Consider the following 22,490-nt stretch of genomic DNA (forward strand, 5'->3'; position numbering starts at 1 on the left):
GTAAATGTTCTAGCTGAAGACAGTCAATTTTTGAAATACTTAGATGTACTAAAAAAAAAAGTAGAAAGACAAGACAGCTGCACAAGATGAAATGTCCCTTCTGGAGACACATGATAGAGCAAGGCAGGGTGACTTCCATAAAAATAAATGAAAAGGTCGGAATAATGTGCAGCCGATTTTGATACAGAAAGATGATGCCAGAAGATGGCTTGTGCTGAAAACTGATATATGACACCATGAAATCGCACACAAAAAAATAAATGAAAATGGTGGAATGATTTCATGGGCTGTTAGATGGAAATTTAAAAGCAATCAGACGACTATGAGAGGGGAGAGGATGATAGCACTGTCTTTCTCTTTCTCTTTTTCTGCGATTTGGATATCAGAGATAAGTGACTGAGGAAAGAACTTTCACTGATGTGTTTTTAATAGTTTGTGCTATTTCTACTTCAACATTTCTTTATTAGCAGGCCATATAATTTTAAACCTGGTTATGAATGCTTAACCTGGACATCAGCAAGTATTAGATATTCAAATACAATGAGTTTTATGTATCTTCTCAAGGTTTTTGGCTGTGATTTTAACTGACTGTGAAGTGCAAAGAGATTGTTTTCCAGGTAATTAGATACAAAGAGAGGTGAAATTCATTTGACAAAGAAACACTGCACAAAATAATTGGGTTTTATAATGTACAAACAAATACAGACCTACACACATACATGATCTCTTCAAAAATTGGATTGCTACAATAGAGTAGGAAAAAGCTAGGAGATTATGAGAACTTCTTTTTGAAAACAAATTATTGAGGAATTCTGTCACTGTAATTAAAAAGTTCAGTCTTTATTTTTGTAGGATCATACAGCATCTGAGGAAATTCAATTGCAGCAGTTTGAGAGAAACCATTTTAAAATAGAAGATGTATTATGAGAAGTGTAACTTCTAATAATTTCATGTATTAAAGTATGCAGCCCCTAAAGACAATGGAAATTGACAATAAATCAGTATAACACCTTCCTAGTAACCTAATTAGGGCACATACTGTTTGTTGCCCTACGGTGAAACCAGTGTGAGTGACTGTGAATATATCTGGACATTATGTGTAGAATTGAGAAATATATTAAAGGAGTAAATAGGAATAGCAATAACATTTAGACTTATATGTTGCTTTACAGTGCTTTACAACTGTCTCTAAGCAGTTTACAGAGTCAACATATTGCCTTCAACAATCTGGGCCCTCATGCATTACATTTTGAATCAACAAACATATTCAATAAACCATCCAGAATTAGTTGAAAGATGGGCAGCTATATCAATGTTTTAAATAAGCAAACAAACAAGTTACCGTATATGCCGGGCGTATAAGACGCGACCCGGCGTATAAGACGACCCCCAACATTTCCACTCAAAATATAGTTTGTTATATACTCGCCCCCTCTTCCGCACGCCTTCCACTTTTGCACTTTTTTTTTTTTGAGGCACTTTTGCGCACCGTGGAAACGAATCCCGTGAAGCCGAAAGGAGCAGCCAGCCTTCTCCCAGCTCCCAAGGAAGCGAGGCTCGCACCGCCCGGGCTCCGCTGAGGTATCCGGCTGGGGCTGTCAGGAGTTGTTACCGCTGGCGCGCTCCCGCGCGCTCCAGTCCCGCGTTGCCTCGGGAAGGGAAAGGCAAAAGGAAGAGCTGCGGCGGCGCTTTGCAATGGCAGCAGCGGCTCCTGGTTTTGCCTTTCCCTTCCCGAGGCAACGCAGGACTGGAGCCGCGCGAGCCGCGCCAGCGGTAACAACTCCTGACAGCCCCAGCCGGATACCTCAGCGGAGCTCGGGCGGTGCGAGCCTCGTTTCCTTGGGAGCTGGGAGAAGGCTGGCTGCTCCTTTCGCCTTCACGGGATTCGTTCCACGGTGCGCAAAAGTGCCTCAGCCGCGGGCAGCCGCAGTGCTTCCCAATTACTATTTGCCGGCGTATAAGGCGACCCGGCATATAAGACGACCCACCCCAATTGGAGGCATGTTTTTCAGGGCAAAAAAGTCGTCTTATACGCCGGCAAATACGGTAACATCTATGGCTGGTGTGCCAGTCTAATACTAGCAATTGTTTATAGATGACAAGAAACCAGATGGTGTATGGAATAAGGTAGTCCAGGCTAGCAATGAGCTTATTTTTTAAAAAATATTTGTTTTAAATGAGCCAGCTATGTCTAGACTCATAACAAGACTTTTATTGTGATTTCACCTTGCTCTATATCATTCATGTTCAAATCCAGATCAAATAAAATCAATCATTATTATGATAAGGGCCAGCATGAACTCTAGATTAGCATCTTGAAGATACCAACCTGAAAAACAATCTGATTGACAGGGTAACAGGTGGTCATGTTTATTTGTTCATTTGTTTTTATGTTGCAGTTTGCTAGTATTGCTATGAATATATCATCAACATAGTTTAAGCAGCTTACATTTGAAGGGACTATGATCATTTGAACAAATATTAAAGAAGCCTACTCTCTTGTGATAAAATTTTTTGTTGAATTTGTCTGCAAAGTCATCATATAATTTTTGACAAGAACCTGGATCCTATTAATCTGAAGCCCTGAATTAACAGTGTATAAGAATATGAATAGTTAACAATGTCATATTTTGTTAACAGACAAATCTTTTCCTTGTGATTAGGTGTCTGTCACAACCATTTTCAGCAGAGTCGTTGTATAATTTTTCTTTTAATATATATATGGTTGGCACATTTAAAGACCTTGAAAAGGTTTTCAACTTTTTGTTAAGGTGCTAACCTAAGGTGATATACTGTAACTTCACCACTTCAAGATAAATCATGATGTCAATTAGCTTTTTTCAGAAAACAAACTAACATCAAAGGGTGTCATCTTTGGAATCATTAATAGGTGAAGCTGTGTTGCAAGTGTGGAAGTTGATGTAAGACTTGCTTTGTTAGGCAATATTAATGCTTACAAAGGTCAAATCTTGATTCAAGCCACATTTCTATGAGCACTATTAAATGAACTGGGCAGTTTAGGGTCAGGTATGAGGTACAGTTCTTTATTTCTGTCTGATCTCTGTCAGCTATTGACTCTTATTTGAAGAGTTATATTTCCATTTATTGCTATGGCTAATGAAATCATAAACTATCATTTGGGTGCTTTCCATGTTGGCTGAGTCACAAAATCAGAAGTTCCTTAGTGGTTTATTTTTATATATATATAAGAACTCAAGATCGTAGTCCAAAGTGACAGACCAAACTGAAATGGAATGGAATGGAATGGAATGGAATGGAATGGAATGGAATAGAATAGAATAGAATAGAATAGAATAGAATAGAATAGAATAGAATTCTTTATTGGCCAAATGTGATTGGACACACAAGGAATTTGTCTTTGGTGCTTATGCTCTCAGTGTACATAAAGAAAAAATAAAATACATTAATCAAGAATCATAAGATACAACACTTAGTGATAGTCATAGGTTATTAATAAGCAATCAAATCATACTAGAAAGCAAATAAAACAATATAAATTGTAAAGATACAAGCAACGTGGTTATAGTCATAAGTGGGAAGAGATAAGTACTAGGAAGGATGAGAAGATAGTAATACAGTCTTAGTAAATAATTTGATAGTGTTGAGGGAATTTGTTTGTTTAAGAGAGTGATGGCATTCAGGAAAAAGCTGTCCTTGTGTCTAGTTGTTCTGGTGTGCAGTGCCCTATAGCGTCATTTTGAGGGTAGAAGTTGAAACAATTTATGTCCAGATATGAGGAGTGTGTAGATATTTTCACAGCCCTTTTTTTGACTTGTGCAGTCAAATGGAAGGCATGTTGGTAGCAATTGATTTTTCTGCAGTTCTATGGCTTATGTTTAGGAAAATAATAATCTAATGTGTCATGCCCCTGTTGGAATCTGATTCCGAGGGGGAGGCCAAGCAGCTGACAGGGAGTGGGAGTGTGGCTCCCTTGGCTGTGCAAGAAACTTGGGAAGGGCACAGTCCGGCTGGGTAGAACAGGGGAGAGGTAGAGCAAGGCAGAGGGAATTCAGAGGAAGATCCAGACCCACCCCCTCTTCATCCTAGGACACATAGGGAGGAACGGAGAAGGGAGCAATGTGAGTTGTATGGCTTACAGGGGAGAAAGGACCCTGATTCCCTTCATTAGCTGCAGCTGGGAACAGAGTGTTTAAAAAGGGAATTTACGCACAACAACTTGTTGGAAACAAATCATGTATTATCTTGTGTTTGTTGAGGCTTATCTGGGTTCCTGGCATCTTCCCAACTGTGTTTTGTTGGCCTTTGAAGTCTGCAATTTTTTCTCCTGCCCTGTCCAGTTAATTGCTGCAGTGTGGTTTGTGTGGATTTTTATTTACAGTTTATATGTACTTTGTTTTCAGACTGAATTTCCGCCACTTAAAGACTCTTCTTGGGAGAGTTTTTTTCTCCAGCAAAGGTAACTGGACATTGGGGACAAAGTTGGAGGTATTAAAGGGACTAATCTGGCTAATCCCAGAGGGGATGTTAGTTTTTTGGAATGAAAGGAAAATTAAAATAGACTCCATGGAAAAGGCCCAGGAATTTTATGAGTGATTTGTAGGTCCGGAAGATCAGAGCAGTAAGGAGGAACTGGAAACAAACTCCCAGGAAGATCAAGGCTATCATTAGAACAGAGATGGAACTTTAGGAAATCAAGGAAATACTCATCTACATCAGGAGAGAGAAGAAAGTAGGACACATCTTCAGGCACAAGGAGAGACCGGAGCCATTACAAGACAAAGAGTGAAACAGAATTAATTAAATGGAAGAAGAAAAGAAACTACTATCAATTAATATAAATGGTTTAAACTCGACGATAAAAAGGAAAAGGATAATAGCTAAACTAATCAAACAAAATGCTGATATAATATGCCTACAAGAAACTCATATAAAGAAAACAGATGAAAAATACCTAGAATGTCCAAAATTAGGGAAGCTATTTACCGCACCAGCAGACATGGGGAAAAAGAAAGGGATTGCAGTATATGTTAAAGAGGATTTGAAAGCAGATTTAATATGGTCGGATTCTGAGGGAAGAACTCTGGTTTGGCAGATCTGGATTAATGCCATCCCAATTCTCTTAGTGGTAATCTATGCCCCGAATGGAGATCAAAAAGAGTTTTTTAAGCATCTTTATGGAAAAATAGTAGGACTGGAAAAAAGAAATATTTGTATCATAGGAGACTTTAATTCTATTGCTGATTATCAAAAAGACCACAGTAATGGGGGGAATAACAGAGGGTGGGGGGGAGAGCTTCCCAAGATATGTATGGAAATGATGAAGGAGTTAAATTTGATTGATATATGGAGAAGATCACATCCCGAGAAAAAACGATTTACATTCTATTCAAATCCTCATCAAATATGGACACAAATTGATATGGCATGGATGAATGGGGAAATAGCAAATGAGATAAAAGGGATTGAAATTTTACCTAATGAATGGGCAGATCACAATACAATTCGGATAATATGGAAGGGTAGGGAAAAACCCAAGAAAAGATGGACATTAAATACTCAGTTAATAAGAGAAAAAGAATACACCAACAAACTCAAGGAGGAATTAAATTATTTCTTAAAGGAAAATGATAATGGAGCAACTATGAAACAAAACATTTGGGATACAATGAGAGGTATAACAATCTCTTATAATGCCAGGAGGAATAAGGAAAAATATGCACGCAAAACAAATTACAACAAAAAATTAAGGAATTAGAAACTCAATTACAGAGTACCCCAAAGGATTCAAAATTGCAAAATCAGATAATAATAACTAAACATAAACTGAATTTAATTGAACAAGAGAGAATGATTATAAATTTGAATACAACTAGACAAACTTATTTTGAGCATGCTAATAAGCCAGGGAGATGGCTATCATATAGACTTAAAAAAAGGAAAGAAAAGAGATTGATATATCAGCTAATAGATGGAAAGGGGGATATACAACAGGAGATAGAACAGAAAAAAGAAATTGCCCATAAGTATTTTGAAGAGTTATATAAAAAGGAAGAAGTTAACAAAGATAGAATAAGAAACTATTTAGATGAAGTGAAGGATAAAGCAATTGGGGAAGAAATGGAAAAATTATTAAACAAAGACATTACTTGGCTTGAATTGAAATCAGCAATAGAGAACCAGAAAAACAATAAATCCCCGGGACCAGATGGGATTCCAGGGGAGATGTACAAGGCAATAGCAGAACAAATAGGACCTCTTATGGTGGAAGTTTTTAATGACATCTTATTGGCAGCCAGGATGCCAGACTCATGGAGGGGGGCATTGATTTCGCTGATCCCGAAGGAGGATTCGGATCCCTGATATATAGATAATTATAGGCCGATTTCACTGTTAAATACTGATTACAAAATATTCACTTCTATTATAGCAAGTAGACTAAAAAGAATGTTAAATGAGCATATATATGAAGATCAAAATGGATTTCTCCCGACCAGACAAACAACTTAAGAATAATACTAGATATCTTAGAATTTTATGAAGCCCACCCCGAAAAACAAATTGCACTTATGTTTTTAGATGCAGAGAAGGCCTTCGATAATTTAAATTGGCAATTTTTAATCCAAAAAAAATATAATATGAATTTAGGCACCAAATTTGAAAATATTATAACAACCATTTATGATACACAACAGGCTAATATTATAATAAACAGGGAATATGCCCACCCAATAAAAATAGAAAAAGGAGTCAGACAGGGCTGCCCACTCTCACCCCTGCTCTTCATATTATCATTAGAAGCATTACTAATGTGAATTAGACAGAACCCAGACATAAAAGGATTAAAGGTTAAGAAAGAAGAATATAAGTTGCAAGCGTTTGCAGATGATATGATTTTTTTTTCATTGAGGAACCAATAGAAAGAGGACAAAAATTGATGAATGAATTAGAACAATTTGGAGCAGTAGCAGGACTTAAAATTAATAGGAAGAAAACAAAATTAATGACTTAAAATTTAACAGAAAAACAGAAAATAGAACTAGAAGAAGTTATGGGAATATAAGTGATAAAGAAAGTTAAATACTTAGGAATATGGTTGACAGCACATTGTAAGACACTTAAGGAAAATAATTATGATAAATTGATGCAACAGGTAAAGAAGGGGGCAACATGGGGCAAGCTGCAACTTTCATTATTAGGCAGGATTGCTGTTATTAAAATGAATATTCTTCCAAAATTCCTGTATATATTTCAGACGATCCCAATCAAAGTACACAAATTTTTTTTGAAGAACTTAATAAAATAACTGTAAAATTTATCTGGCAAGGGAAAAACCTAGAATAAATTTAAAGGCAATGCAGGATATGAAGAGCAGGGGAGGGCTGGCACTTCCAAATTGGGAGTTGTATTATAGTGCAGCCTCTTTAGTATGGTTGAAGGAATGGGTGAATTTAACCAATAAGAGAATATTATTCTTAGAAGGCCATGACTTGCAAAGGGGGTGGCATGCTTTTTTATGGGATGTAGGGAAAACTACCCAGAAATATTTTCAGACACCTAATCAGAGACTCATTATTAACTAATTGGAAGAAAATACAGAAAAAACACTATTTAAAAATACCAATTTGGATTTCAACAATGGAGGTGATGATTCACCCAAATAATCTGGATATCACTAAAATGATTAAATATATGGATCAATTGGATACACAAGGAAATTTGAAATCGCGGCAAGAACTTCAAGAGTGGGGACTAAAAATTGATCAGTGGGCATATCTTCAAATTCAAAGTAGATATAAACAGGACAAGAAAGAATTTGGAATTAACAATAAACTCCAGCAATTAGATAAAATTTTATTAGGATCAGGCAAAAAAACAACAACAAAATTTTATAATTATTTATTAGAAGTAGAATTAGAAGAAGAAATTGTAAAAGGGAACATGATAGCCTGGAGTAGGAATATAGGAGGTAGCATCACCATAACAGAATGGGAAAAGATCTGGGGTAGAAATAATAAAATTACAAAATCGGTAGCATACAAAAAAAAACGCCTATAAAATGTTTTATAGATGGCACCTTCCTCCTTCGAGATTAGCGAAGATGCACCCCAATATGAGTCTGAATTGCTGGAAATGCAAAAAAAAAAAAAAAGAGGGAACTTTTTTCCATATGTGGTGGTCCTGTATAGAAGCTCAAAAATATTGACAGAAAATTAGAAATTGGCTGGAAGAAATGACAAGAGAACAGATCGAATTCAAACCAGAGTCCTTTCTGTTAGGGATCTTTGATAAACAAATATCAAAAAAAGTGAAATATGTAATAATACACATTTTGACAGCGGCCAGATTGGCTTTTGCACAATATTGGAAGCAGCCTCGTGTTCCATCAGAGGAGATGATCATTCAAAAAATTTCAAGTTGTGCAGAAATGGACAAATTAACTTTGGCATTAAAAAATAAAGACACTTCAATATACTACAACAGCTGGAACTGCTGGTACAAATGGATAGACCAAAGATAGACTTCACACTAAAAAGCAAAAGAGGATAGGATAAATCCATAGTAGTGATACACAGATATATGTAAGGATTAGGTGTGTGTGTATGGCATAAAATAAGGATAAAAAAGAGGTCTTACAAACTGTTGAAGATGAGAATGTTTTTAATTGTTTTCTATTTTTTTCTTTCTATTTTCTTCTCCCTTTCTTCTTTTTCTCTCTTTCATTTATATATGTGCTGTTGGTTTGTTGTAATTGTAAAATCAATAAAAAAAATTTTTTTAAAAAAAAGGGACTTTTCTTACTTATGTGATTGTGTTGCCTTTGTGCCACGCCCTGGGTCATCACATAATGTTATTCAAAATTGTAAACGGCCAAAACTACAAAACCCTTGAAGTATATGATTAATACTGACTTCACTTTGAGTTCCAGTTCCCATTTCATCCCACCACCATTGCCAAATCCAATAGCATTTTCTTTCTATTGGCTTTCCTTCCTGTTGCTGTTTTTGTCGGGATTCCTGCTCAGATTAGGTCTTCTTCCTACCAGCTCTCCCATTTTAAATTACCTAAAAACATACATTTGGAATATAAATTGTTACCTTGGTATCTGAAATTAAGAAGTCAGATGTGACAAGTAAATCCAAGTGGTTATAACTACAATGACAATTAAAATATAATGATGGAAGCAATTATGGCTTTAAGAAGGCTATATAAACAGTTGTCTGACAGGTTCTAGGAGTTGTAATTCAAACATCCAGAGGATATGAAAAGAGCTAGGCCTGGGTCAGCAACACAATAACAATATATTACATTGACAGTTATATGGAAGTGTGGAGTTTCCAGCTTTATTAGGTCAGTGAACACATCTGGAATTTTCAAGACATTCTATCAGCACACTTGTATCCTATTTCCTTAAACAGCACCAAATATCTGTAAACATATATAGGCTTTGGTCTATAAATTAAACCAAAAAGAGTTAATATATTTATATTCTGTATTTGATGAGAGCTGATTCTATTTAGCATTATTTTCTACATGTTAATTACTTGGTTGTTTTACACTGGCAATTAAGTCCTTAATCAATCCCATTTGGTGTCTTTTAAAACTGTAATGAGAGTAAATGGCATAACATACTAATAAAATGCAGTGGTGGCCTTGTTTTTATTAATTTTGGACCTGTGAGGACAATTTACCCTTTGTAGTACTTGATCTCCTGCTGATGAAACATCATGAAAACCAGTTGAATTACATCTGCTTCAACAACATTCATGCAATGAAGGGAATATTTTTGTGCTTCTTTTCTGTAATGTAAAATTGAAACTAATGATATATGATTCTTCCTTTTTGCAAGAGATACTTGTCAGTTCATACTGAATTAGGCCACTTTTAAATACATAATTAAATCTAAGTATTTTGATTTCATGTATATATGGCTACTTAAACTAACGAATCATACTTGAGTCCAGGGACAATAATAAGATCCTGGAAAAGTGCCACTTTAAATTAACCTTAGCAGTTTTTGTTGTTGTCCTTGTTCTGAAGACAACAAAGAAATGTGGGGAAAGCTATGAAGATAAAAATCATCCTTTAAAGGAAAAACAGCCTTACATTAGATTACAATCTTCTTATATTCATATATTCATTCACAAATCATAGAATTGCTACACTTACTTGATTAAATGGTTACATGAATCAAATTCAAACAGTATCTATGAAGGTACTATATACAATCTGTTATTGGGAATTACATAAATTATTTTTAAGAAAGAGCTTTTAAAGAAACCAAAACCAAGAGACTAGATAAGAAAAGATATTGAGAAGAAACAAAAGTAAAGAGATGTGAAAGAGGGAGATGAGAAAAAGAGTGAATTGCAAAGAGAAAGGCAGGAAAGAGTCAAAAGGAAGTAAGATTACAAGTCAGAATAATATGTGACAAGTGAGAGATATGGAAAGGACAATGTGACATGAGACCCTGATGAGAGGAAAAGAGCAGAAAGGACAGTGGAGAGAAACTTTGAGATGAAGAAGCAAGAAAAATAAAGCAAGAGAGAAAAGACAAGAGATGGGTGAGCAAGAGGTGACAAGGTGAAAGAAGGAGCTAAGAGAGAGAAAGATGTAAAAAGGAGACACAAAGAAGAATAATGGAAAGGAGAGGCAGCTGGACCAATTTAGGAAGGAAAAGACAATGAGTTATTAAGAATAGAAGGGCAATTAAGGAGGCTGATGAGGGAAGGCAATGAACTAATGAAGAGGCATAGGAAGCAGTCAACAGAGTGAGTACATAATAGTTCAATTTCCATGGTAAAAAGCCTTTCAAATATTTGCCAGCTAAAGATGATGAGGCTGGCCAATCAAAGATAAACCTTTGTACTTGCTCCTCCAGTCAGAGAAGGGAGGAATTCACTGTGGTGAAGAGTAGAGAGAGATGAAACAGTGGGTAGTGATATGCAGCCTCCGTCAAAACTGCCAATGCAATCCTTGGTTGCATAAACAGAGAGGTAGAGTCAAGATCACATGAAGTATTAATACCACTTTATAAAACCTTAGTATGGCCACATCTGGAATATTGCATCCAGTTTTGGTCACCTCATTATAAAAAGATTTCAAGACTTTGGAAGGAATGCAGAGAAGAGCAATTAGGATGATTAAGGGCCAGAAGACTAAATCAAATGAAGAACAGTTGCAGGAATTGGGTATAGCTAGTTTTAGAGACAAGAAAAGGTGACATGAGAGTGTTCCAATGGGCAGTGTTCCAATATTCCAATACTATACAGGCTACAAAGAATTGGGGGGCAACCTATATTCCAAAGTACAAGAATGCAACACAAGAAACAATGGATGGGAATTAATCTGGGAAATAACCTAGAACTTAGGAGAAACTTCCTAACAGTGAGAACAATTAACTGGTGGAATGGCTTGCCTTCAGAAGTTATGGGTGCATCATGATTGGATGCTTTTAGCTGGCTGAGGAATTCTGGGAGTTGAAGTCCACAAGTCTTAAAGTTGCCAAGTTTGAGGACCCCTGCTTTTAAGAATAGACTGAACAGCTATTTGTATTTGAAATGGTATAAGGCCCTGCTTGAGCAGGGGGTTGAACTAGAAGACCTACAAAGTCCCTTCAAACTCTGTTATTCTGAATTCTGACTCAGAGGACTGAGTAGAGTAACTTCTTATTTAATTGTAAAACAAGCTTTCTGGAGTGAATCAATGTAATACTGGTTTAACCTTTAACCAATAAATAGTAACAAAGTGAAGTAAAATTAGAAATAAACCAGTTTCCATTCACAGCCATGATGTGGCTTTATTTTATTGGTTGGATATGCTAGAGGTGTGATTGACTCTCCTTAATAAAAACTCTGGCCACAGATGATGATTTCCATAATGCAAAAGTACTTGAGGAACATCCAGAAGGATTCTTATATTAAACTAGTTATCAAATATAGAAGAGTCACCAAACTAATAGAGGGACACAATTAAAAATGTGTTTAAATTGTATTAAAAATATATTTTAATTTACATAGAAAACAGTGCCTCTTTCAATACTGCTAGTACTAAATATATATTTTATTTTATTAATTGAAATCCTTATGATTAAGTTTTTCTGGATCTTTTTTATCCTGCACTCTTTCCTCCACTCTTTCAGTAACACACAGTCCAGGATAAAGGATAATCTCAGAATCATTATAGTTTAGGAATATTCAGGCCACACAATGGAGTTGATAAATGATCTTGTTTTCTGATTAAATTTGTTTATTACAGTTAATTGCTGATTATATGGCATCATGTTGAACTGCTAGTGATCACATAGATTTTCTCCAGGATGATCTCTTCTTACTGTGGTCTTTCATGTCTTCCAAAGATATGTCCATTGCCACTGTAACTGAATCTATCCACTTTGGTCTTGGTTCTTCTCTTCTGTTTTCTTCCATCTTTTCCAGCATTACATCCTTTTCCAGAGAGCTAGGCTATACTTGATGTGTCCAAAGTAAGATAATTTGAGCTTTCATTATCCATGGTATTCTCAGGAACCCTCTCCAATACCAAAGTTCAAAAGTATCAACAGTCTTTCCATACTGCCTCTTTAACTTTTGGTTTTTACATCCAGATAGTGTCACAGGAAATACATTTGCTTGAACTATTTAAAAATTTGTAGGTATTCCCACATTGTTATATTTGTATCTTGCTGTAATCTGGTGTCTCTGGGTGGTTTACATAAAGTTTATATTAAAACATCCACCATAAGTCTAAAATAAATTTAAGAACAAAAATGTACCATAAAACTCCAACCCAAGAAAATAATATCACAATAACACGACAATAAAAATAAAGAAGAAAATAATGATGGAGCACATTAACTGACTAGCCTGCCCTCTGAAACAGTTTTGTTTTTAACATCTTGCTGAAAGCCGTCAAGGACAAGAATAGTCTAATTTGTCAGAAGCTTGTTCCAAAGCACCATAAACAATCTTTGTTTTCTGGAAGTGGGAAATAGTAGGGAATTTCTCCCTGGATCATCTAACAGATCTGATGTTCTGAATTTTCACTTTGGGATGCTAATTGCTGCTACTACAAGGTATGTCCAATAACCATTATTTAAAGGACAAGCCCACAAGTGTTTTATAGCTTTGAAATAAATGTAATTGTTTTACTTTAATTGAGCTCGTTAACACTTATTTATTGTCTATCCTAAATTCAATCCTAAAGCAATTGTTTCATGGTTGCACTTTCTAAAATAACCACAATGTGAATCCAAGGTACAGTTGAGGAAGAGGAAGAAAAAGAAATAATAATATTGAAATTATTTGGAGTATTATGAGTTTGAAAATATTGCAGTCAAATTCCACTGAATTCCTGCATTCATAGTGAAAAATATAATGGCTTGTTTATTTTTCTTCTATATGAGTTGCATGAAGCTGCTTGTATTACATATCATAACAAATTGGGGGTTCTTTTGTATAATAATAATGTGGTTAAACAGCTTGTGCCCTCTACTGGCTTGAATACAATAATGTAAAAAAGAAAAGGGAAAATACATATTTCCTCTGTAGGGTGCTGTAAAATTGAAAATTCTTTCAGAAGTTATGTCTCAATAGTTTTATAGCACATTTACAAAATAACAGATAAAAATAAGCAACCTACCTGGGAAATATGCAGAATTGAATAGTATTCATACCATATAACAAGCACCAGTGCTTTTGAAATGAGCTTTTGAATGTGGTTGTATCGAGCACAAGGAACAGGTCAGCCATGCAACAGAGCTTCTCAGGAACATATTTTACTGCAGTCATATGCTCACATATTGCCTAAACTGCTTAAGACGTTCTGCAGTTTTCTTTGATAGTTACACAAGAATAACTTCAAGTTAGCTTTTTCCTTTTGTCAGAATCTCAGGCTTTATGAGATTGTTCCTGCTATATATTGATCTTCTTTGAATTAACAGATTTGGGCAAGGGGGCAGTATGCATGGATGTGTGGGTGGATATATGTGCAAGAGGGACAAACAATTACTAATTTTATTTATATAAAATGCATGTATTCATTTAAATATTTTTATGAGTCAAAAAATGACAAGCACTGTGTTCACAGCAGGGAATGCTGCATATGTCACGGGGCAATCACAGATGATAACCTACTTTGTCATACTAAAAAAATCAGGGAATAACCAAAACAAAAATAATAGTGGAGATTTGAAAATATTGAGAGTTTGAAAATATTGAAAGTTTGAAAATATTGAGAGTTTGAAAATATTGCAGTCAAATTGCAGTGCATATGTCACGGGGCAATCACAGATGATAACCTACTTTGTCATACTAAAAAAATCAGGGAATAACCAAAACAAAAATAATAGTGGAGATAATAATAATAATAAAAATAATAGTGGAGGAATCCTTCCTGTGATGGGCATGGCATGGAGGATAATGAACTGAAATATAGGAGGAGTAAATTATACAGGATATATATTAGGGGTCCTTGGTGCTCTTTGAACTTGTTTTCTTGCAGATGTTTCATTATCCTAATTACATAACAACATCAGTGCTAGTAAGGAGAGGTATTGTGGTATCTTGTCTGCCTGTGTGGGTTGGGGTAGTCTTAAATATTCTTTGGTTGGGCTGATTACTGATGGTTTCTTGATAGGGGTATTGCTTACTTGATTGTTGTTAACCTTGAACTTAATCTATGCTGATCTGGGTGCTGATGACTGATGGAGAGGTGCTGGAGTCTTTTTCTCTTTTGGGCTGGTTGATTATCTTTTTTGCATAGTCAGTAGATGTTGTTAATGTCTATTGAGCCATGGTAGCACAGTGGTTAGAGTGAAGTATCGCAGGCTACTTCTGTTGACTGCTGACTGCTTGCAATTTGGTAGTTACATCTCACCAGGCTCAAGGTTGACTCAGCCTTCCATCCTTCTGAGGTGGGTAAAATAAGGACCAAGATTGTTGGGGGCAATATGCTGACTTTGTAAACCACTTAGAGAGGGCTGTAAAGCCCTGTGAAGCAGTATATAAGTCTAAGTACTATTGCTATTGCATTTTTGGACTTGGCCTGGTCTAGGATTGTCACATTTTTCCAATGGAAACTATGGTTAAATCTGTCTATATGTTGTGAAAATACCAGTTGGTATTCATGGATATATATTAATAGATGAAATGTAAAAGAAAATAGATGCAGTGCATCTTGGTACTCAACTACTACAAACTCATTGAATGTGTTACTCAATGCATTTTAATGTGAAAATTTTGTCTCGGTACTCAATGTTTGTTTGGTACTGAATACACAAGCTAGAACCAGTTGGCCACCTTGTGACTCAGTACATTATTCTATATGGGAAAAAATTGTTTGGTATTCATTATTTTTGGTACTCATTGCACCTCTTTGAACCAATTAAGGATGAGTATTGAGGTACCACTATATGTTATTTTTGAAGATAGGGAAAGGGGAAAGATATCATAGATCTGAATGGAGATAGTCTGATTTGATGGAGTGGCAGTAATTATGCACTGAAGATATAGGTTTACTTAGGAATGATAGAGTTACAAAACATATTAGAAAGTGTGAACTGATGTCATTTTGGATGTTACTAATAGATATTAATTTAGGATTTCATAAGTTAGTGATGTTTTATAGACAGTCCTCGATTTAACAATTCATTTAGTGACTGTTCAAGTTACACCGGCACTGAAAAAAGTGATGACCATTTTTCACACTTACAACCATGGCAGCTTCCTATGGTCACATGATCACAATTCAGATGCTTGGTAACTGACTCATATTTTTGACAGTTGCAGTATCCTGGGGTCATATGACCACTTTTTGCAACCTTCTGACAAGTAAAATCAATGGGGAAGCTAGATTCACTTAACAACTATGTAACTAACTTAACAACTGCAGTGATTTGCTTAACAACTGTGGCAAGACAGGTCATAAAATGGAGCAAAACTCACTTAACAACTGTCTCACTTAGCAACATAGGTTTTGGGTTCAATTATGGTCATAGGTCAAGGAGTATTTAGTTATTAAATTTATATGGTGCCCATCTCACTATCAAGACCAAGAGTTGCATGGTATGCCCCAGTGAATGGTAATAATGGAACAATCAAAGTTGTTCAATCAAAGGAACAAAAATACTGCATATAAAATATCTTTCTATCTAGTTGATTATATGAAAGAGCTGGATATGTCAGGGAATTGTAAAATTATGCTAAATACAATGGGAATGGTATATTTGAGATTTGTACATGGTAAAACCAGAAGATATGCTCTCTAGGATCTATAGGTATTGAATCAACATTAATTGATATGCTTATAACACCATTCAATAAAATCCCAATAAATGTATCCAGAACAAATACAGCACCACATGAAAAGCAGAGGTATTATCTTGGCCTTTTATTGGCATCAATTTTCCATTGTCTGCATAGCTGTAGAATAAGTGGAGAAATTACATGGCAATCATTCAGGATGCTCTGTCCTGATACATTCAATATCAGTCTTTTGGTCACTTTCAATGACCAATATGGTGACCTCTAACACATCCCAAGGCTTCAGATTGCCTATCTTTCCTTATTGTCTACTTCCATTTATCTTGTGCAAATGTATTGTACATGTATTTTTCAGGCCTAGTTGTCACTAATAGCTTTTCCAACTTACTCTCATGCTATTGAACCTGATCAATTTTTTCCTCATCTTCAAGTTACATTCAAGATAAGAATCTATTGCGGTTTCAGGTAATCTTTTTTTTTTTTGAGAAACTGTCTATCTTGAAATAAAACATGATTGTACTACAGTTCTTTGATAATTTTCTACCATCTCCTCTTTCTGTTTCCTTAGCTATCAATTAGGCTAACTAATGAAAACATAACAGTTTTTTGTTATTATAGCTCTTTCTAAATTGTTCTTGTTTACTTGGTGATCTAAGTTATTAAGTTTATTGTGGGGACAAGTGTTGATAGCCAGGGGTGGGATTCAAAAATTTTAACAACCGGTTCTGTGGGCGTGGCTTAGCTGGTGGGTGTGGCTTATTGGTCATGTGACCGGGTGGACATGGCTTGGTGGTCATGTTATTGGCTGGCTGTGGGCAACTCAATATCACTCACATCGAGGCACGCATCTCCTCGCCTGGCCTCTCATGACTGTGGGGATGTTGCAACAGTCGTAAGTGTGAAAAATGGTCATAAGTCATTTTTTTCAGTGCCATTGTAAATTTGAATGGTCACTCCACACAAGCAAAGTACCAGCAAAGGAGGGGGGGAAAACTCTAGAGACGTTCCTGAGACAGGAAGTCTAGTTCTGCCAAGAATGTAATAAGGGTTAATGGAGAGGCAGTTTCTGTAAGCAACACCAGAATGTTTCCTTCCTACCTTCCTTACGGGATTAGGCCAGTAATTTCTTCTAACAACCAGTTCTCCGAACTGCTTAGAATGTTAACAACCGGTTCTAGTGAGGTGCAAACTGGTAGAATCCCACCCCTGTTGATAGCTAACCATGAGTAACTATTTTGCTAAACTTGCTTATCTGAGATTATAAACACACACACACACACACCCTTGACTCCCATGTAAGAGATTACTTGGTGCTATCATTCAGTCACTTTTGAACATGAACCTCTGGCATTGGAATTTTATTTATAGGTGTGTGTTGCCCCATCTCAAGCACCTGAAATTCTTTCCATCTGAACAGAAATTATTCTGGTATGGGTGGCAGTATGTATACTACTAGAAGAGAAGATAAATCTAACAACTACATCATTACTACAGATACAAAGTAAAAAGCCACTCAGATATTCTTAAATGCTTCTATTATTTCCATGTTTGTCTTTTCACAATTCGATCTTAATGTGATTCCCCCATTTCCATTATTTTCCCATTGTGCTATATTTATTGTTGATTGTTTTAAATATGCTTCATGAAAGATCTGTAAAATAGAACCTAGCTCATTCTTGTGTATTCTACAGGGTCTACTTGCTATTTATTCAAATAGAAGAGTGGGTTCTTGTTCTTGTTCTTTTTTCTTTTTTTGCCTATCACTAGTGTTAAAATCTCATGTCCATAAAGTATTTGCTTATTGTGGATGAAATTGACCTTTGTGATTACACTGTGAGTATATACATTTTCAGAGGTTGTCAACCATTAATTGATAATCCTAACTTGAAGCTCAGTCTTAATCCATGGGAAGGGGGGTGAGGCAGCCAAAATATCAATTAGGACACAAAATCCACTTGCAGTGCAAAAACTTTTTGGCAGACAAAAAAAGAACAAGATTAGAAGAGCAATCAATTAAAACTTCTTTATTATCATTTCTCTGGCTCTTTGCCAATCCATACTGTACTTGATTGGTAGAAGTTCCCACAATATTTATGTATTTTGGAAATGCCATGGCAAGATACCAATTTCTTTCAGTTCTAAGTTGTTTTCATGACATTAGTTCTATTCAAAACTTTATATTCTCAGAAATACTAAACATACATAGGAGACATGTTGTAGTAACCTAATGAAAAGCTATAGCTTATATGGTTGCCCATTTTTCCTTCAGTTTTTAACATTTTTAATATTTAAGTTGAAGTGGAACATTTTTGGCTTAGCATATTTTTTCTATAAGATCTCTACTGAAAAATTTGGTGGCTTATATGCTATAATTTTATTTCCTGCCTCTGCTAACTATACCTTAAATGAAATACAGGAGAACTAATTCAAAACTTCATTGTGCTGATAGCACCCTAATGAAAGTTTACATTACTTTCATCTAAAATTTTACCATCCCATTCCACCTGCCAAATCATGAAACAGCTGCAGTCCTCAAAAGTGTGTTTCAAATGAAAATTAACTTTCCAAAAGTCCTCTGGAAAGCTATTGCCAATCATTGCAGACAACATGGAATTAGATCAGACAATAGTTTGACTTCCAATGTCCATAATCTATGGATTTAAGTCAAGTAACTTTTCATAGTCACCAGGTAAAGAGGTTGGGGAGTGAAATAAACAATTAAAACTATAAGTCTGCCAAAGCTTGCTATCCTGTTGTTTCAAAGGAAACCCAGCAAGGGCTTTTCTACTGCTTACAGTAGAACAAAGATCTGGTGCCAATAAAGGAGAATATTTGTAGATCAGTGTTGAAAACACAATATTACTTAGTTTGGAGAGTGAAACATCTGCAAGAAAACAACCAAGCTCAGAGAGCACCAAGGATCCCTCAGAACTGGTGACTTGCTGTGATTTACCTGAATATAAAAAGCTGTTATTTTACAACATAGCAGAAAACTAACCATTCTTTATCATTGGTGCTCTCTAAGTTTGGTTGTTTTCTTGCAGATGCATCATTATCTAACTTTGTAACATCATCAGTGCAAGAAAACAATCAAACTCAGAGAGCATCAAGGGCTCATAGTTCAATTCTGAGCTTCAAATATTCTGTTCTTTTCTTTATCTTTATTTCAGTGGGATAAAGGAAACTGCTCAATATATATAATGAACGTTACAACCAAACCTATTACAGTGGACACAAACAGAGAGAATTATTTTCCGAAATGCTTGCTAGTAAAGTTTGATAGTACTTGATAAGTCAAAGACATACACTTACTGGACAACAATCATCAAAAATGAAGAAAATCATATTCTTCTAAGTACAGACAAAGGATATTTCCCAAGTCTGTACTAACAAAGGTTGAAATTATATAATAAGGCAAATGCATTCCTCCCTATAGCCACATAAATATAAACAAGCATCAAGGCTCCCTGCCACCTCTTTACAAATAGTAATGACTGCAGCAATCACATTTCAGTAACAACAAGCAGAAGCAGCAGGATAGTAAACAACACAACATCTTTTATTATTTCTCCTCTAGAGCCCAAACAAACAAAATAGCTTTAGGGCTTAAATATTAAAATTCAAAAGCATAACACACATCTGAGTGTAAACATAGTGGGTACACACATCGGAACAGGGAAGAGAGATGCGTTATTAGATCTGTTTAAGCACAGCACCCAAGAAGGCAATAGATAATAGTTAATCCAGCACACAGATTTTGTTGCTGTTCTTTAAAGTGACACCTTGTTGAATTAAACAGTGTTGTTGTATGATGCAGTTTAAAACAGACCTGTGCCAAAGTTTCTAATGCTCTTTTGTTTTACACTTCAAAATGGAATAGAAAAAGACAGTAGAAGCAATACTATCCCAATACTATTCTACAAGCAATATTATTCACGAAAAGTTTTCACATGATGTGAAGATACAAGATACAAGACAAAAGCAGTTGTGATGCAGCATTTCATTCTTGATATTGTTCTTGTTGTTGTTGTTAATCTTTGGTGAGATTCACAGCCTTTGGTTGGTAGCTCAACAGCTTGAGTCCTAACCAAGGACCTAGGAAATATTAAGGTATCATCGGAGAATATAAGCTGTTCTAAGTAGGGTGGTTTTTTGTAGAATCAGGGTATTCTACTACTACTACTACTACTACTACTACTACTACTACTATTATTATTATTATTATTATTATTATTATTATTATTATTATTATTATTATTATTATAATACACAAACATGACAGTGTACACAGCAAATGAGATAACTATGCTGGGTTTCGTATCACAAAACACTAGTTGAACACTTCTCAAGCATTTAGGACTACATGATGTATCGGTGAATTATGCAAGCAGATCCCAGTAAGGTGGCCTTCTGCAGCTGACCAATGGTGATCTTGTCAGTGCCAATTGTTTTTAAGTGCTTGCCTAGGTCTTTAGGCACAGTACTTAGTGTGCCAAGTTCCACTGGAATCACCTGCACTGGTTTATGGCAGAGTCTCTGCAGTTTTATTCTCAAGTCCTGATATCTGGTGACTTTATCAAGTTGTTTCTCATCGATTCTGCTGTCACCAGATATGGCAATGTCAAGGATCCACACTTTTTTCTTCTCCACAATCGTGTTATCCAGGGTGTTGTGTTCCAAAACTTTGTCAGTCTGTATTCGGAAGTCCCACAGTAGTTTTGCATGCTCATTTTCGACCACTTTTTCAGGCTTATGATCCCACCACTTCTTTGCTACAGGCAGATGGTAGTGACACAAATTCCAGTGGACCATCTGAGTGACTGTGTTGTGACATTGTTTATAGTCAGTCTGAGCTATTGTCTTGCAACAGCTCAGTATGTGATCAATGGTTTCATCTGCTTCTTTGCAGAGTCTGCATTTGGGGTCATCAGCAGATTTTTCTATTCTGGCTTTGATTACATTCGTTCTGATGGCTTGCTCTTGGGCTGCAAGAATCAGGCCTTCTGTTTCTTTCTTCAGTGTTCTGTTGGTCAGCCATAACCAGGTCTTTTCCTTATCTACTTTTTTTTTTATCCTTTCGAGGAACTGTCCATGCAGTGCTTTGCTACACCAGCTGTTAGCCTGAGTTTGCATCGCTGTTTTCCTATAGTGATTCTTGGTTTGCTGCACTTTGAGCAGCTTCCTCTTGTTGACTTCCATCAAAGCTGGTTCAACACTGTCTTTCACATAATCTGCCAGAGCAAGCTTCTCTTCTTCGACTGTCTGCTTCACTTGCAAAAGCCCTCTGCTGCCTGCTTTTCTGGGCAAATATAGCCTATCAATGTCACTACGTGGGTACAGCACATAGTGTATGGTCATCAGTTTTCTTGTTTTCCTATCCAGGCTGTCCAGCTCTGCCTGTGTCCGGTTTACGATCCCAGCAGTATATCTGATGACGGTTATGACCCAGGAATTTATAGCCTTGATAATATTACCGCCATTCAGTTTGCTTTTTAGAAGTTTCCTGACCCTTTGTGTGTATTCTTTGCTGACCACATTTTTCACTTGCCTGTGCATGATGTTGATGTTAATTTTGCACAGTTAAATAAATTTTCACATGAATTAACTCTTTTACATATCTCATCTTATTATTCTGAACTGAACATGATTTATATCCCATTTTTCCTCAAAAAAGAAAACCAATATGCAAGAGCCTTTCTTATTCACAATAATCCTGGGATATACAGACTGTTCTAAAATGCAGGCCCCTTATACAAATTATGCTAAATTTGCACATTAGTTTCATTTTGTTGTAAACATTCTTATGCATGCAATGCATAAAAAACAATAAAGTTTTTTCCCAAATAAATAAATGAATAAAAATAGTTTTTGTAAAGAGAAGATATGGGTTTGTTTTGCATATTGAACAAGAACCAATGGGTAGAAACTTGACAGAGAGAGAGATGCAACTTAATCAGAGCTAAACTATTTTAAATTTCTATTACTTTAATAGGATAATACAATAAATGGCTTCTAATTTTTTGATAACATTTTATAAATTAAATAATTTTTACAATTTAGATTTTACCCTCTGCTTAGTTTAGTTAACTTTGTGTTACACCATAATTTTCTTCTTTCCATAAGTTACTCTTTCTAATCTTTGAACCATGAATCCCATTCAAATTTCTCCTTCCAGAAAAAAGACTCTAGAAGGGTTTTCCAGAACCCGATAAATGTCATTGTTGAACTTTCTGTAATCAAATCAATATATTC

The 22,490-nt window shown here is 35.7% G+C and overlaps 1 protein-coding gene across 1 annotated transcript; it reads right to left on the reverse strand.

Annotated features, from left to right (window-relative positions):
* Positions 1 to 20,597: 20,597 nt before the first annotated feature.
* Positions 20,598 to 21,794, reverse strand: LOC148132003 (uncharacterized). Its single transcript, XM_087953743.1, has 2 exons — positions 21,787 to 21,794; positions 20,598 to 21,666 (listed from the first exon to the last, which is right to left on the reverse strand). Exons 1-2 carry the CDS (start codon positions 21,792 to 21,794, stop codon positions 20,598 to 20,600), a joined length of 1,077 nt encoding a protein of 358 aa, XP_087809869.1.
* Between the last annotated feature and the right edge of the window lie 696 nt (positions 21,795 to 22,490).

This window comes from Notechis scutatus, chromosome 2, assembly GCF_049901735.1.
Source record: "Notechis scutatus isolate UNSWTSFEM ecotype Mainland chromosome 2, rNotScu1.2, whole genome shotgun sequence".
In the NCBI taxonomy this organism is placed as follows: Eukaryota; Metazoa; Chordata; class Lepidosauria; order Squamata; family Elapidae; genus Notechis; species Notechis scutatus.